We start from the raw sequence: 18,284 nt of genomic DNA, 5'->3' as shown, positions 1-18,284 counted from the left end.
GATGGACTCATTATTTTATTCTGTCAACAAAGAGTAATCAGACACCAGCAAAACAGAGATACCAGTTACTTTGTTATTTAAGGAAACAAATTCCCTTTCTTCCTCTGGATATTTTATTATGTCCATAGTTCTTATAAGCACTATGGACTCTTTCTGCCACTGTAGTTGGTTTATCTGCCTGTGATAACCCTAGTGGCTTGGGGCATTAATTTTGGCAGTGCTAGTTTAACACTGCAAACGGTAATGAGGCCCACATGGCGTGCTCCTGTAACAGCTGCAAAACAGCTGTCCCAATCTAAACTCTCACTGCTACGGCAGATTTGAATTGAAAACCAATTTAATCTGCAGCAGAAATGGGATCAAGGCATAAAATCCAGATGCAGGTTTTGCTGGATCAGAAAGCCTTTTTTAGGCTTGTGCTACAATTGACGGCTCCTTGCAAAAGGCTGACCCTACCTGAATTTTGAACATCCTGAAGTTGGTAAAAGTGCCCATTATAATTGCCTAGATATATGTAAAAATATAATGCATATATATATACACATATGCATACATATATAACTACGCATGAATTGTACTTAATTCCCACTATTGAGAGAGCCGTTCTAACAAACCCTAGTATAAATTGCTAGAAAAAAAAGAGATCTTGCTGGGTTCAGATGCAATACTTTAAGGCTGATGAGTGGCAATTTGTTTAGCACAGATCACTCCGTACCAGCCAACACAGTTTGAACCAAGCCACTTATACACAGTGTTGTGCCTAACCCTGGGCCCCAAGCTGCACTCCCAACATGAGAAAAAAAAAGAAAAAAAAAAGAAAGAACGCCCCCAAAAACCCGTCTAACATATCAGCACAGACAGAAATGAGGCTCTGAAAGTAGGACCACTATTGCAGCATTCTAACACTGGTTAGGACTGAAGCACTGAACACGAAAAAGAGTGTGTTCGATGCCGAGGTACACACCTCTTCCTCTGAACTGTCACTCAGGTCATTGGCAAGTGAGGCACTCAAGGAGGCCGCCTTGGGCTCCAGGTAGCAGAGGCACATAGCCAGAGGGAAGGAGAGAGTGAGGGCATATGGCACTGAGAAAGAGGCAGAGAGCAGAAAGAAAAAGATGAAGAGGAAGCAAGGCACGAGGGAGGGGGAGCGGATGGGAAGGTAATGCTGCACGCTGGCAGGCAGGAGGTTGGTTTCGGAGAGGTTGGGGAGCGACAGGTAGCCATCGTCATCCAGGAGAGAAGGGAATGACTCTGGAAGTTGCAAGGAGAAGGAAAACAACGTTCCACCTTTACCAGCTTTCTGCTTATAGCCAAAAGCCATGTCTTGTTCGGCAGAGCACACTCTCCCTTTTCTTTCAGAGTCCAGGTCTGACTCACCGTGCTTTTGAGCACTCTCTTTAGGTGACTCACAACCTACTGATTTTCGAGCGCTCTCCTTGCATCTCCTGCGCAGCTTTGCTGAAGATGCATGGGGACCACCACACTGGGAGGATGGGGAGGACGGGAATGAGTCAGCGCCAAGCAAAGATGGCTGGTGACAGAGGAAGAGCAGCAAACAAGGTGCAAAAGCAAAAGGACAAAAAGAAAACTGTAATTAGTTAATTTTCTTCCGTGATGATAAATATATATATATAAAATTATAAACATTATTTTAACACCATAGCTTTTTGCTGAGTTAAACGTTGCACGCTCCCAAGCTGCACATCGCAGGTATTAGTGAGTAATGGTTACAGCTTACAAAAGGCAACTTCTTCATTCAACATTTGTCTAGTCATCTGCAGTACATGGTTTAAATAAAAGTCTTTGTGGCCCTGCGTGGAGATTCAGATGCTGCCAGTTTTCACTTTTTGTAAAGCTTGTTTCAGATCATGTGGTGCTTTCAAACATGGAGTACACGGATGACAACAAAGAAACAAGGGAACATAGTCCTAATACCCACACTTGACACAGGTCAAGGAGAAATTTTCGGAGACAGCGAGCGGCAGATGCTTTCCACCTATGCCTTGGAAAGCCTCAGTCAGGATAATTAAAACCCCAAGGACTGTAAAACAGGAGGTGCCCTAATTCCTCCATTACGATCTTTAACAGAACGCTATGTCCTAAAACTAATCAAACTAATTGCACCTACCTACTCTACCACTCCACTCTATTAACCAGCTAGTTGTATCCCTGCCCTGACTGCTACGCGTGGTGCAGGCTGACGCGTCCGCGATGGCGCGGCGACGGCGCTCCCTGGCAAACCCCGGTGGGGCCAGTGGCCTCAGGAAGGTGCTGGGGGAAGGAGGCTGAGCTTTTTGGCTAAGCAGATCGCCTGCCCTTGCTGGGAATGGGGAAGGGGCCTGACCCCCAGCCCGGCAGATTCAGCCCCAGTGCTGTACGCTGCCCAGTTCCTTGGATTTTGTCTTTGCAAAATGACTTTTTAGCCATAAATTAGAGACAAGAATGAAATTTGAAATGAATTCATAATGAAGAGGCAAAAAAGTAATCCCAAGCTTTTTGCTCAAAGTTTTACCGCAATGCAAAGAATAACAACTACCAACAAACAGGATTTGCTTTAATGTAATGTTAGTAGGGCTTCAACAGGTCTTTAAGGTTATGCAGGGGAAAAAAGGGACAAGGACGGAGACGAGGCAGAAGGAGGGAGCACTCACCACTAACTTGCTGTAAAACTAACGTGTTCCTAGCAGGCAGCCACTGCTAATTTTTAGAAGTAAAACAACAACAATCGCTACCAAAATACCCCAGTACAACAGACCTGTCACAACCCTCATGCATTTTAGACATTTTGGCCAAAGTCAACTTAGGCTAGCTTAGCTAAGGTGACACGCTGGCTCCATGACCGAACCGTAACCACCTGAACTGCTCCACCACTCATCTTCCTGATGAGAATATAAAACGCATTTCACCTGCACTTACGCTTGGAGCTCCCAAGAGCAAAACAGCTTCAAAGCCAAAACAGCATTTGTCTGTACAAGCTGGTGCAGAATCCGAGCCAGCGAGCGGCCTCAGTTTCAGACACAGGTTACACAAACGCGAGTTACTAAGCCTAATCTTTACCACGTATATTAGCAGTAGGAGTGGGACTAAAGCCAAATATTCACATAGAAGAGTTGCTTCCCCTCCCCTTAATATTTTGCTTCTCTCTCTTCTCTAGGCAGAATATTTCAAAAAAATACATCAGTTCAGGCAATCTGTATTCCACAGTTAAACAACAAAACCAAAGCTAACGTCAAACTTTCTACAAATGTCTTTTCTGTGGGCTTAATGCAGTAAGTTCAAGTTGAAATTTAATGCTGATGGCATCACAGCACTGTATGTGAGCTAAACACACAAAACTTTTTATATTGTAAAGGCAAAAATCCCAAAGTACGTTTCTTTGCTAATATAGACTGTAAACTTTTCTGACATATTTGCAGCAATAATTTTTAGAATAACTTCTGGTGTTTAAATACTTATTGATATATCGAATGAAAAATGTCTGAGCGGAAAACCTACATATAAAGTTTATACATCCCTAAGAGGAATCTGATTTTGAATTTGCTCCGTGTTTCTCTAGACCCTATTCTCTTTATAATAAATGACAAGACAACTAGTAGGCCCAATGGAAGCAGGGCTCAGATCTTTGTACGCTTATAGAACTGAAGCTCTGCTAACTGGTGGTTTAAACAGAAATAACCTTTTGGGGGTAACAGTCACTCATTTGTGCTCTTTAAGTACCATCATGATATTCTTCTAAAAATATCTTTGACTTTCTAGCCGTATCTAAGGAACATATGATCTCTGAAATGCAGCTAAACCTCTCCACTGCCCTAAATCAACAAACACTTGGAACAGAATTAGTTTCCAATGATTATTTTCTCCATATGTGATGTTTGTCAATGTTCTTCCATGCACAAACTACTACTCTTCTTTCAAGGAGACTCCAGTTAAATTTCAGAGAGGTTTTTTTTTTAATGTTACAGTTATAGTCCATTACTTTCAAAAGAAAATCTTTCTTCAGTGCATTTTTCAGTAATTCAGTTGGTGTCTGAATTTTTGTACCTTAACTGCAGTTCTTATTTCAGGACTTGCACCTGTAATTATTTTATTAATTGTGGTCTTACATCATATGGTTGGAAGTTCGGGCTCTAAGATATGCACTCATAATCAGTTTTCTGGGTGTAAAAGTACACACCAAGTTTTTTTTCCTCGTAAATTAAGAGGGTAAATCTTACTCCTTTAGCAAATGCATTCCACAGCATTCCACTTTTTGAATGATATCCTAGATTCAGCATTTCATATTCTGCTTTTTTTCTCCTCAATGTAAAAGAAACACAGAATGTTTTACACCCAGTCTTTTCTGATTTTATCTAATTCCTCTTCACCATCAATTTCTCTGTCCCTCTATTTGATTTACCCCACCTCAGTAACACAGCAGATATAATTCGCAGCCAGGCGTGTGTGTGTGTGTGTGTGGTGGGGCAGGGATTGGAAGCAGTGACTGACAAATCCAATTGAACAACTGTATAGAGAACCAGCAATAAAAACAGTTTTCTTCAATGCAAAGCTTCAAAAGAAGGAAGCAAATACTTTTGTAAGCCAGAAGAAAAGCATATAATAATATATTAATACCCAAAAGTTAAATAGGAAAAAGTGCTTATTGAATATATGCAGGGAAATACACTGCTATTAGAAGCAAATGAGAAAAATACAATAGTTTAAAGCACACAGCTACGTATAAGGAGACAGAAATATTTTGTTGCCCTGTCAAAAAATAAAAAACATGAAGCCCATACTAAAGCCAAAATACATCTGAAGACCAAAAGAGCAAAATGTGCACTTCCAGGCTACTTTTGGATATTTCCCAAAGAGCTCTTGAATGCTACGAGAAAAACTCACTGCATTGACTGTTAAATGGATTTGCTTTTCAACAAACAGTCCAAGGCAGGAACTGACTTTTACAACACCATATGAAATGTAAAAGAACTATAAAAATACTGATTCGAGGCACATGTATACACATATATGCAACCCTGTATTTTTCTTTTTACTGAATTTTTCTTTTTACTGAATTTGGCATCTTCTCCCTCTCTAACAACTCTGCCCTGCTTGGGGAAATCTCCAAGCAGGTGAGTTTAATAACCCCCCTGCAAAACTCTACCTTTGTGTCATGGCGTACTGTGGAGACCGGGGTGATTTCCTCTGCTCTCTTCTTTCTGCCCTCTTCGTCGTCTTTCTCTTCCTCTGCCTTTTTCTCTGGCGTCACAGTGGTTATCAAGTTGGTCTGCGAGATGCCCTTTGTTGTGGCGTACTGGCCAGTACCAACCTCTGCAGCGGACACAGAATCCTTCATGTACATTTCATGGTTTTCATTCACTGACGCTAAAAGCAAACATTTAAAGAGGTCAAGTCTGAAAGAGCCTTTGCTGAGAAGCTGCGTAAAACTAAAAAGCTGGGTTAGTAAAACTCGCGCCCATTTGGCTGCAGACACAACCAAGCCATGTTTCGGGAAAGCAGAAACATGTGCACACATTTAAATAAAGGTTGTTCACGTGAAGTAAAGCTTTTAGCTTGTATATGCATACGCACACATACACGATGTATGTGTATACACGTTACCACTGCTAATGTGTGCATTACACATTTATTAAATGCTAGCAAGCCATTAGAAATGCTACTGTAGTGAAATACCAGAAAAAATTAAAGCATTGCCATAGTATCAGGCAGGAAACATACAGAAAAACAGCCATGACATCAGCCATGGGGATGGAAGAGATTTTTTCTGAAATCTGTCAGAATATACCAATACAGATCAAATGCATGGTAAGTAATGCACTGCATTACATGAAATGACAATATTGGTGTAACACAAACATAATGTCTGAGAATCAATAAATGAGATTTTTGTATTATCGTGGATTAAAGTCTGCGAATCAAGTGTGGTCATTATCCTAAAAAGTTCTGGAAAGAGACGGCATTCAATTCCGTGGACCAAAACAGGATATTTTAGGTTCTAATGTTCAATAATTCATCAAACTTAAATACATATTAATGATTTGAAAATAAATAGCAAATTTACAAACAGAATGTAATGATAACATCAATATATGCCTAGATTTTGCTCTTGGCTACTGTGTAACTTATTCTTAATAGGACTATTCACATATATAAAGTTACTTGCACATGTAAAAAATCGCAGGACCACAACGACAGTATAATCATATATGATGCAGAATGTTACATCCATATTTGTACTACAGTAACAGCATCAGTGAACAAATCATGAATATTGATTAAAAAACCTCTTCTCCCCATTTGCACTTATGGCAAATTAACATTATAAAAACCTTGCAGAGTCTAACAAATGAGTGGGAAAAGCTTTCAGATATGTTGTCTCTTGGTAATGAGCTTAGGAGGCAGGAGGAAGCAAAATGAGTAGAGAGAGACGTCTTGTTTAGATATTATAAACAAAATAATGCAGAAGGATAATTTGTGCTTTGAGACACATGCACAGCAATCAGGTCACCAGTTGCCTGGTAACGCGCGGGAAGCACATCAGAATTAGAAGATTCCAAAATTATTAATGGTAAGCAGCACCTTTAAGGGTAGAAAGGAAGGCTTGTCACTAGTACTTTTAAATCAAAGCTTCTGCCCCTCCCCACTATCAGCTACATTCACTGTGATTCACTTGTATATTCTGTAGGAAAACTCTTTTTTTAAACTGCAGTATTTCTAAATTTAGTCTATTAATATTTTTTCTACAAAAATAAACTACAAACAATATTTACTTGTGAGCTGACATTAATAGCAACTGATCAAGTAGCTGAGATTCTGAATCACATGTTGCTTTAGTCTAAAAGACCAGCTGAACCTTGCCTTCCATGAGCTACAGAGAAAGACAGAGGAGCAAGAAGGATGCACTATCAACCTGCACATGTTATTCTCCAGCTCACATCTTCGAAGGTAATGTATGTAAAAAGCCTATAAGCACTCATCAAACTAAGATGCTAGGTAATCAGAAGAAAGTGCTATTACTTAGTGAGGAGAAATTATTCATTTATGAATTCGTATTGTATACTTACTTAAAACCTGCATACAAAAGGCGGCAAATTAAAGAAAACCCCAACAGTTACTCATGTAAATCCTGCAGAAAGCGCTGAAGCCTGCCTCGCTCCATAGGGCAGGACTGTGCTGGCAGACTACTCCTCCAAAGCACAGAAGTGCTTTGCAAGTGTTAGGCCAAAGAACAGAGCCCATGAAGAGCAGACTCCCAAGGACATCCTCCTGGCAGAGGCTTTGCAACTTTAGCACATCCCAGGATTTATCTGTTAAATACTTCTAGTGGGGCACGTATAATTGCCCTGCGCTCCTGCTTGTGCCTGCCTGAAGGCCACCTCCTTGCCACTGCTGGCCACGCACCACCAAGCACTCTCGCTCTTTGTCCCTCACTCTGACCAGTGCGCCTGCAAGCACCGCTGGGCCCAGGGAGCACCACTGCCTTCCCTTGTATTCAAAAGGCAGGATATCTGGTTCTCTAATAAACCAGAGCAGATGAAGCAAAGGGTGTTTTCTCCCTCCTGGAGAAACCTGGAGGGAAGGTGGAAGGAGAGGTAAGACAGCCCCATACCAGGACAGTCAGGAGAGGCCCAAGGTTTGGCCATGGTCCCTCATAACCCAAATCAGAAGTTGCCAACAGATACCATGAAGTAAAGACTTTTTTCTGGCTCATCTCCTCAGGGACTGCTGCATGCTCCAAATGCAACAGCAGCCAGCAGGGAGGTCGTAAGAGGGCCATCAGTGACAGCTCCTCCAGCTCAAGGACGCAAGAGGCTTGCTGCCTTCCTAGACTGGAGGTGACTCCTGAGGAACAACTGCTGGCAGCAATTTCAAAAAAAGGCTTCATGAGAAAGCAAAAAAGTCCCTTTGAAAGTCAACAAGCTTTGTAGGGCAATCTGATGCCTTGCTTACTTTATCTGGGAGACACTTCTGTACTGCTCAGGGTACTGTATGGTACTGTTCACATTACATAATGTGCCTCATGAATCTAATTTTAAAAGTCCAGCTATGTAGACAACTGTAAATACTGCTTCTCTTTCCACATAAGCCTTATGCTGCAGACTGCATGGGTTATTAAAAGCAGAAGGGCCAGCTTTATTGATACATCTTTTCACGTTAAGTAGTGAACATGCATATACTTACAGTCTCCACTCAACAGAGGCTCAAGGGATATGAGATTACAAGAGGTTTACATCTAATCTAAATCAATGACCACAGTGACTGTAAGTTCTGAAAAAGTCCAAGGAAGGCAATTAAGAGGATCTTACCACCATCTAAGCTCCGAGACATAGTATAACGTTTACTAGAAGAACGCTCAAAATAAGGTGCAGGGCGGTCTATTAGTGCACTGGCTCTTCTAGTCTGGGCCTGTGTTCGACCACTGTAGCGAAATTTGGAGCCCAGCGTGAGGAATTTCTTTGGAGGTGCTTCTGGCAGCAGAAGCCTAAAACACACAAAGTAGTGCATGTATTAATCCACTTATTTCATAAATAAGTCCATTATTTCTGTAGAGGGAAAAAGAACACTGTTGTGTATCATTATCCATTGTAACCTATATCCCATGAGTTCATGGCTAAAAAGGAAGCAAAGAATACCTCACATTACAAAATCACTTAGATAATGGATTAGAAAAGTTGAGTTCTTCCTAATGGGCAAGAACAATGCTAATCATGCAATCAATCTCTTCCTGATTGAAAATTAGATTTATTCTTTTCTAATTTCCAAGACTAAAACTGAAATGCTTCTTATATTAGTGACTTGGATACAGGCTGAAATAGGGATTTAACTCTTACATTTGAAATTTATGACAGTGCTGCTATACTGAAGACAGAGCCAGAACAGACTTCCAATGAATGCAAGCCATATTCATTCACAGGGATGCAAACATTTTTCAGGTTAGAGCCTTCCCACTGTCTGTATTTAGACTATGGGATTTTGCTGAAGGATCCATTCTCCTACTATGGAGTTCACGCCTTAGAAGGTGACCTTCCATTAAGCATCAAAAACCACCAAACAAATGCACACTCAATTATTTTTTAGCCCCTGTGACACTTCACGTGCAACCAGTAAAGCCACAGAAGTCTGAATGTACAGACAGCTTGAACCAATAGTTTTAAAAAAAGAAAAGAAATTCCTCTGTTGTCCCAAATATCTAGAGAGGGATTTGTAAGTGCTGGCTGCCCTTTAAAATCATTGAAAAATCTCACCCTTTTGGGTTCCCATTACTAAATATTTCACTGCTGATTGCCTCAAGGCAAATGAGGTACTGCACTTATTCCACTACCCCAAACTTTTCTCAGGCCTTCTTAGATGCCAAAAACATAGCTGAATATGTATAGCTGCAAAATTCCTCAGTCATGCAGTAATGAAAACTATGGATTGGGTATTCCAAGAAACACACCACTGACTACATTCTGCATTTTCATATTTAATTAAATCAAAGTCTCTCTTTTTTTTAACTTTCACCCACATCTCCCAGTAATTTTCCATATAAGTTGTTCTTTCTAGACAAGTTGCATGTGCAGAAGTTTACATACTCCTTCAGCTCTTTCATTACAGTGGCTGATAATATCATGTACAGATAAAGCAAAAACATGAAGCTAACTATTAGAATTTTATGGTGATTTTAAGCATTCAATATCTATTTGAAAGAATATGAATAATTTGTGTGAAACTTCCCAAATTTTTAAGGAGCAGTAACGGTCCTGTGTCTGCTCAGAGACAACTCTTGATCATAAAGACAATTTGGTTTGAAGGAATTTGTCTCTGCTGACAGAATTGTTATTTGTGGTGATGTTTTATGGTACACCTCTAGAAAAAGAAATCCACATACCTGAAAAATGTATGGTGTTCAACACACACTTTCCATAAGCGCTTTGCAGCACGATGATTTGGCAACTTAAACCCAATAGTGCTTTCAAACTGCTCAAACTAGGTAGGAAAGAAGAAAATCAAAGCGTGTTTTTGATGCTGTGCATCTGTATTTAGACAGTGTGCACAGTTTTACAGGTTCATTTTCATTTCCTCTGTCTATACCATCTCATTGCAAGTGTGAACATATATGCCCAAATATATAATCACATATATACATATTCTGCAGACACCTGTCTAGGAAGGAAGTTGTGAGTGGTAATCAAAGGCAAACTCTGGGGATCGTTTTTTGGGAGAAATCCAGATAATGAGAGTGTTTTTTGCTGGTGACAGTAATGTTTTATGCACTATAGTAAGGAAGAGATCAGTTAAGACTTGGGACATATCAGAGAAAAAAACATTTAAGCATTTTTGCCCTGTTGTTTTAACAACATGTAACAACTGCACCAGTTTAAAGAACAGTTGGAAGCCTGATAATAGCCTGGAGGGGAGCAATATTTCCCCAGGACTAATTTGGTCTCACAAAGCCTTAGATTAAGGAGATTTATACTAAAAGAGCTAGAGTTAGCAAATCACTGTGTTTTTAGCTAGTTTATCTCCTGGGGAGGATGAGGAGAAGTGCAGGCAACTGAAAGAGTTGACTGCAGATATCAAGTCACCTTTCTAGGTTGTGTTGCAGATTACATTCCAGATGCAAAAGCTGTGGCAGCTACAACAGCTGTAACATGATAATGGCTACAGAGCTGAGTAGGTGGAGTAGTGTTGCTGGGATCATGGGAAGGTAGGCAGAAGGGTGGTTGTAAGAAAGTTTGGATCTCTACAGGAACTGACAGAGAGAGAGACAAGGCAGGAAACAGCAAAACAATAAAGATGATGTAAGTGGCTCATGGGATGGTGAATCACATTATCATCAAATGTGATTTGCAAAGAGACTGCATTGATTATTTTGTGCAAGTAACTCTGACCTGGTTACAAGAAGCTACATACCAAGACCAGCAGAGCTCATTAGGACTTCAGTGATGAAGAGCTTGAGTGCAGGTGGTGGGAACATCAGTGGCTATTCTATTTTTTTAAATCAAACTCAATACTGGGAAGCTGGTTACTAAGACTGTGTCTGCTGAGAGGCAGATGTCAGGTTTGTGGATTTTGGTGTGGGATTCTGTAAAAAAGCTCAGGTGCCCAGTTATATTGTGGGGGCCCCAGCAGATTTCCCAGGTCACTTACAGAGCCAGTATGGGAGACATTACGCTCAGGGCTCTCAAATGCCATATTGCATTAAGGGAGAAATACCATTCCTAACAATCAGCTAAGTGCTTTCTGTCTTGATATGCAGCTCCACTCTCTAAAACGAACATTCATTTTTCATTTGTCACAGACTGATTACTGTACCAGCAGTTGAAATGCAGACACTCTTTTCCCTATGGTGATCTTGAACTCTTCCTGGGATTTTTGCTAAGATGTATCGTCTTACTTCTATGTTAGTGCATGCTCAAAGCATGAGGTGGAGACAGACACACACGTTATCGACAGTGGATTTGCTATGCATCCGGCTAAGCCACGAGAGGGCACTCATTGTATTGTTTCACATCACCTTCTCCAATGTCAGCACTTGAGCTCCTATGGGTCTGGAAGGGCTAATGCACCTAACTAGCAATAATGCTGCTGAATGGACGCTTGACTCCATTTTTATCATCCTCCAGATTTCTACTCAGACTCCAAATTTACTAGCCTGATGTGCCCATAAAATTTGGTATGGCCTATCTATATCCCTTAGGGGGTAAGATGAATAGACACTAATTCAATATACAACATGATGGTGGATGATGAGCACTCTCTGAATAAGGGTAGTTCTATAACTGCAGCAATATGTTACTTAAATTCCCAAAGTATGCATAAAAAGAATGAGTTTTTTTACATGCAGATGGCCATATTTATTCTTTACATTAGTTCATGGATGTAAACAGAAAAACACCAGAGAAGGTTTTACCTGTATTTTAACTAAAGTATTTACCTAACCTTTCCCAAGAAAATCAGCACAAATTAAAAAATAAAAAGGAATGTTAAGGGTTTGTAAGACATGACAAATCAACAAATCAGTGAGAACATGGAATTTTTTTGGAAAGGCTCCATTCACTACGAAGGGTTGGGAAACTCTTACCTCCCCTGGTCGGATTTTGATGTAGAAGTTGTTCCTCTTGTATGAAATTTTCAGAACCTTTGGCCAGGCAAATCTATTTATTCTCAGTCTGTCTCGATATATTAAGAGACCACTTGCACAAACACCTAACATGATTTCCACTCCTTCAGAATCCTGGAAAAAGAAGCAATGTGCTTTGTTGAGTACTTCTCCCTTCACACTCCAAAGTTTTATAGATTCTTGTATACTGTTTTTTTTTTTTTTATGAGCTACACATTTTTAATACATCAGCTGCAGTGATCTGACTTCTAAAAGCTAGCCTACTTATTGTCTGCATTTATGCAAGTAATAGTAAGGTTAGGCAGGCTGAGAGAGCCTAAGTGTTGCTGAATATTACTTCACCTTTTAGACAGGCTCTAAAAGGAGTGGAGGAAAATGTTGGAAGCTGTTAAAATAATAAAACTATCCACACAGCAAAACTTTATTACTTTCCAAGTGTCATTAGCATAAATACAAGATTGAAAGTAAGTGGGACTGCATACCATTTACCTGTCCCTGCATCACACATCTCCATGGCTAAGCCTTTTGAATCCTTAGATCTTTTTTTTTCTGTAGTTTGCTTGTGTTGACTTTAGTTGGTTTGCTAGCTTCTTTAATGCTGTTGTACCTATGCCCAGAATTTTCACTTTCTCACTTTTCTGCAGTAGTATGTGAAATGACCAGTAGGCAGAAAGTTAGGCATTTAGACCAGAAAGATTCTTTTAAAACTCTGTGACAACACCTGTGTTATAACTTCATTTTGAGAGAGAAACTGTAATTTAGACAACTCCTTCCTTCATAAGTTTTTGAATGGTCATAAACCAATCAATTGCCCCTAGCCTGTCAAGGACGTAATTCTAAGTTTTTTTCATTTAGCTTAGTAAATGCTGTTGGAAAATGAAAGAGCCACCTTAAAAGCACAGAGTTATTCACTAATTATTTTAAGATAACTTAAACTTACAAAATTCTGACAACAGAAGCTATGAAGAGGTCAATCTATGTTAAGCTTGTCCAGCTATGACAATTAGGACATTAATTCATCATTTTCCTTTAGTTTTCCCAACAAATCATGTTTAAGCATATAGTGAAAAATCTGATCACATTTTAAGATGAACACAAAGACACACCTAGTCAATCTGGATGAAAAGGTTACAGCACAGCTTGAAATACAAAAGAATTGCTTTTAGATCACAGACACAATGTACAATTAGTGCCAAAAGGTCACCCCACTGTTAAAAAATACACCCATAAATGATACATGTTCCAACAGTGATGATATTGCCCCTTAAAGGTAGATTATTTCCTAAATAAAAATCTGACACAGTATCAATGTGAGGTATTACAGAAGAGAGAAAGTTATTTTTTGTCAGTGGACTTCAGTTTTACAGCTTCCTAAGCAGTGAGTAATGTTTAAACATAATGAACACATTTAAAAAAAATAAGGTCTCATTGCCTGAAATCATACTGCCTGGCAAATGTCTGAAATGTACACATGTTCCCATATGGCACATAGCTGCATAGGCAAGGGGCTAATTCTTTCGAAATCCTTTCTTGAAAACTCATTGAGAAAAGCTTTCTTTCCTCAAACTCACCTTTGCAGCAGATCTAAATGTATTCAAGGCTTCTTCTACTTGTTGGTGTCAATGACTGCTTTTAAATGTGATACCACTTGAGTCAAACCTGAGTAAGAGGAGAATTTGGCCTTTTCTCAGGAGTGATACCTTTCCATGGCACAGAAAACTCTTAGCCATAGTGTCCAAGACATAAGAAACAGAGCTGCAAATACTTGTAGTTCTGGGTGTAAGTGGGAGATTTACTGGAGTGGTGACAGCCCACAGGACAAATCTGTCCATTTGAATGAATATTTTTACTGCAGCTTTGCTTTTGGTAATTGAGAACTACTTTTGACAGTAGCTAGTGAGTCCAGCATCTGTTGAATACCTTGGAAACCTCTGCAGCCTTAAGGAATTGACATTTAACATCAATTAACACAGAGAGATCTGCCACTGTATGACTCTGAAAAGCTCCCCACCAAGGCATTTGACCCTTCTGATGGTCTGATACTGTCAGAACTCACTGGCAGACCTAATTTAAACTAAAATATTACTTTTCACTCAGATTTAGCTCAGTTTCCAATATTCTGGTTGGGTTTCTTAATCCACAGACAAACCCAATTTGATTACCAACGCAGTGCTTTTAAATAAGAACTTTATGTTAGAGAGAGATCAGCTTGCATACCAGCTGATACCTTGCTCTGCATCTTACCATAAGAAAAACAGAACAGTAAAACTGTATACTGATACTTTTTTTGGGAAAAAAAGTTATCTCAGGATATCTTATCTTAGATTTCAAAGCCTTTCTCCAATATTCCACAAGTCTGAAGAAAATAATTTGGCCTGAATGGCACGCTATATTAAATTTTCAGTAATGAAGCATGCAACATATTTAGAACAGAAACTCACTTTTTGGTTGTTTTGCAGAATTCTTTGTGTTGGACAAAGCATGTTAAAAAAAGCTACTGAGTGACATTTGCCAATCTATTTCTAGCCTTGCTCCAAATGTGCCTCAAGACTGTGTGCCTATCTGCAAGGGACAGGAAAAGCTGCAGCCTTCCTCCTGGTAGAAAGCTGCCCATTGAGCCATTCTCAGATTTTTCATTTTCAGTGAAGGCAATTAATAGAACACAAAAGATAGCCTTGAATTCCGTAACATGCATGCCCAGTTCCTATGAAATGCCCCAGGGATGTGGTTGCAGGCCCTTTCAAGATCCAAGCTGCAAACTTGTCTCAGTTCTTGAAAGGGTCTGCTGCGGAATAAAAACAGGTGCACAGTAATGGGACCTTTACAGAAAATGCAGTGCTCTCCATAGCTCAGGATTCTTTGTTCAGCACTCATTTGCTAAGCATACTTACTAACCTCAAAGATGTTGAAATCCATTAGTCTTACTTTGAAGAGTGAAGAACAAATAGTAATTATTTATTTGAGAAAAAAACAAACAAACACTACAAGGTTGTTAGGTGGCTCTCCCAAACCACAATAAGAATGACCATTTTTGACCATACCTTAACCTGCTGATGATTACAGAAACTACTTCATCACAGGAAAATGTTTTCAAAAGAAGTACTGTACCTCCAGTTAATTGCAATGACTGCAGTCACTGCATAGGAAGAGACACAGGCCTCTGTCACCTTATTACTCTCAAACTGATTAGGTTTCCAGCAAGCCTAAATAAGAGCTTCAAGGTTCTTTGCAGTGTTGGAAATGATTTGTTTATCTAATTAAGACACCATAGTTGGCCTTACGAAATTGGAAAATGTAGCTGAATGAAATGACAACTGATTGCTCTCTGGACAGCTTCTAATATTCTTGTTCATTCCTCTGCCCATTCAATATTTCTCCCAAAGGAGTTGGTTCTTTAATCAACATGCAAGGTTTAAAACACATCCGCCAATGGCTGATAAGCAACATCTTTGAATCTATAGGCTAAATTATGTTACAGTTGCAAGATAAATCCATGCTTACTCTGTAAGTCACCTTCCCTCATGTTGATTAGTGATTTACTCCATAAACCGCCTGTCTCGAAACAACAAGAAGTCAGGGACAAACATTAAAATCAGGGAGTCTATGTGACTTAAAGTACTATATCACGTGAGAAAGACGACCGCTGCAGGCTCCGGCTTAAACAACTATAGTCCATACCTTGGCATGATGGAGATCTACTCCATACATTGATAATTTTTTGGCATTCTCCAGGAAATGCATCTCAGCCTCTGCCGGTGTCATTCCCCTGAGGAAAAGCAACCAATGTTAAGGAAATACGGCCTGAAAGAAAATTCAGCACTTGGAAAATATTTTCATTCTGTCAGAACTAAAGCTGTATCCCTCAGATGGCTTGGTATCTATCAGAGCTAAAGCTCTGCTGCAAATCTCTAACCAAAGAAATGGAGAGGTGTCTTTTCCTAAAAATATCCTTATTAAGTGCTACCAATTCAGCAAGACATGGCAGCAGATTTTAACATTTCGTGATGGAATTGAATGCAGGTGACAATCTACATTCATACTCTCTGCTTACCTGTGGCTTTTGTGCAACTCAATGACTTTGTCTTCCAGTTCTTTAGTATGGTTTGGTGCAAAGCGGAATTCACTGACATAGTCGCTGCCGTATTCATCGGGGTCGTAATCGCCAAGCTCCGACTGCACAGTATAGGAGCCCAGGAGAGCAAGCGTGACAAAAGAGCAGGGCAGCCGACCAGAGACAATGTCATCTCTCAGCTGCAAGCAGAGGTAGTACCTGCAACAGAGCGCAGGAACAACTTAGAAAGTCCTCTTCCAGCACTTTGAGAAAAGGAGACTACGTCCAGAGAATGGCAAGAACATCCTGATTCTTCTGCTGCTACTAACTTGCTGAACACGCCCAAGTATAAGGTTTTTCAGGTGTTAACAAGGATAAAAAATAAAATCCTTGCCTAAGCTGTGCGTACCAAGACTTAATGAATTATTCTTTAGAAAGCAGCACGGAGATTTCTTAATAAAATAGGTTGCCATTTTGTTTAATGCTAGATGAAGAAATCTCCATTAAACATTCTAGGGTATCTTTCTTTACAGCTACTCTGGGCAATTTTGCTCATTTGATCTACAATGTAAGAATTTCCTATAATAAATAAATGAAACTTAGATATATAATTAACTGATAATTTTTTTTTATTTGAGGAGAAAAAAGGAAAACCATATAAGCTGTCTCAATAATAAGTTATGGGGCTTTCTCAAAAATACATTTAAACAGCTCTTAAAATGCTCTTAAAAACATTGTGATAAACAGTGCAAGAAACCACCAGATAAAAGGAATGAGAAAAACTCAGAAATAATGTTTGCTGGCTTCATGGCTGAGGCAGAGAGTTCTTGTGGGAGTTGTAAGGGCAAGACAGACCTCCCGACTCTACCACAAGTCTCACTGTACGCCTGATGTCGGATTGCTCTGGCTCTGAGGTAGGGGGTAATTTCTGGTTTCATATCCAGGTCTTACTCCAATGTGGAGCTGACAGAGGAGCGGGATGTGTACCCAAAGCTAGGAATTAGGCAATATTCCTCAGTCCTATATTGCAGGCATATCCTCTGTGTATTGAACCCAATTATACATGAGAAAAAAAGCAATCCTTCCTTTCTTCCAAACTTTCCCTTTACCTCTGTTTAACTGTGAACTTTTGGGACACTGTAACTGTGAACTTTTGGGACACTGTCTTTCATTATTTTACATTATATATATATTTTATATATTTTTATATATTTATATATATTTTATTTCATTATATTACATTATATTATATTCAATATACATATTCAATTATTCAATATATATTATGTTCCCCTGTCTAGTGTAGGGGAACTCTGTTCTGCACAGAAGGCTTTATCTAAATGCTACCTCAGTCCACAAAGCAACAAATAGATAAAAATACTAAGAGGTTACAAAATGTTAGAATGAGCTAGGGAACAGCTTGCCCATTGCATAATACTCTTCATGGCTTAAAAAGTTTTTCTGTCTTACACCAGGGAGAAAACCAAGCGAGCGTTTTTTGCTTGTGCTTGCAGTCTCACTACTAGAACAGACAGCTGAGGTGCAGCCTGCAGAGGCAAGTGGCCGCTGGATAGAAGGAAGCAGCCGTCTATTAGTGCCACATTCACTATACTGTGTGCATCAACTGCCAAGGCATCACGTATTTTCCATAAACTCCTAACAGTTAGGAAGCCAGCTGCAATGCAAAACATTCATTTTCTCAGATAATTAGAGTGTAAGCACTACCAAAACCAGCTTTTAAGCCCCTTCTAGAAAGGTATTTAACGTTTTAAACACCTGGTAATATCTTCAGATAGCTGGGCAGGGTCTGGAGGGTAGAATTTCACATTAAATGCAAACTGCCAAGCACCACCTGGAAAAGAGTAGAGGATTACTAAAAGTACCCAGCAAGTGCAAATGGAGATGTTCATGCTATGAGATTACTAGCAGACTTAAAAATACTCCAGTCAAGCAATTCATAAAAACAGGATGTAGTATCTTTTTCCTGTATACTGTTCTGAAGATATTATTTTTTCTCCTCACAATTACAGTATTAGACCAGATCTTACAGCTTTTTTCTTATTTAGTAAGATTTTCACTGAAGCAGAGACCCTAAGGGAGCAGCAATTTATTGCTAACACTTAAAAAAAA

The 18,284-nt window shown here is 39.5% G+C and overlaps 1 protein-coding gene across 3 annotated transcripts in view; it reads right to left on the bottom strand.

Moving 5' to 3' along the window:
* The window catches only part of EPB41L3 (erythrocyte membrane protein band 4.1 like 3), a 148,865-nt gene that overhangs the window by 19,715 nt on the left and 110,866 nt on the right, over nucleotides 1-18,284 (bottom strand). For 2 of the 3 annotated variants that reach the window (XM_026122774.2, XM_026122776.2), the window contains exons 6-12: nucleotides 17,931-18,006; nucleotides 16,155-16,373; nucleotides 15,782-15,869; nucleotides 12,065-12,217; nucleotides 9,869-9,966; nucleotides 8,304-8,479; nucleotides 5,141-5,361 (exon numbers count right to left, since the gene is read on the bottom strand). In XM_026122774.2, coding sequence (XP_025978559.1) covers nucleotides 5,141-5,361; nucleotides 8,304-8,479; nucleotides 9,869-9,966; nucleotides 12,065-12,217; nucleotides 15,782-15,869; nucleotides 16,155-16,373; nucleotides 17,931-18,006 — 1,031 coding nt within the window. Of the gene's footprint in view, nucleotides 1-964; nucleotides 1,532-5,140; nucleotides 5,362-8,303; nucleotides 8,480-9,868; nucleotides 9,967-12,064; nucleotides 12,218-15,781; nucleotides 15,870-16,154; nucleotides 16,374-17,930; nucleotides 18,007-18,284 lie in introns of all 3 variants that reach the window. The other variant, XM_064507244.1, reaches the window with a different exon arrangement.

The sequence above is a fragment of the Dromaius novaehollandiae genome, chromosome 2 (genome assembly GCF_036370855.1).
Source record: "Dromaius novaehollandiae isolate bDroNov1 chromosome 2, bDroNov1.hap1, whole genome shotgun sequence".
In the NCBI taxonomy this organism is placed as follows: domain Eukaryota; kingdom Metazoa; phylum Chordata; class Aves; order Casuariiformes; family Dromaiidae; genus Dromaius; species Dromaius novaehollandiae.
This window is presented reverse-complemented; position numbering and strand designations above follow the sequence as displayed.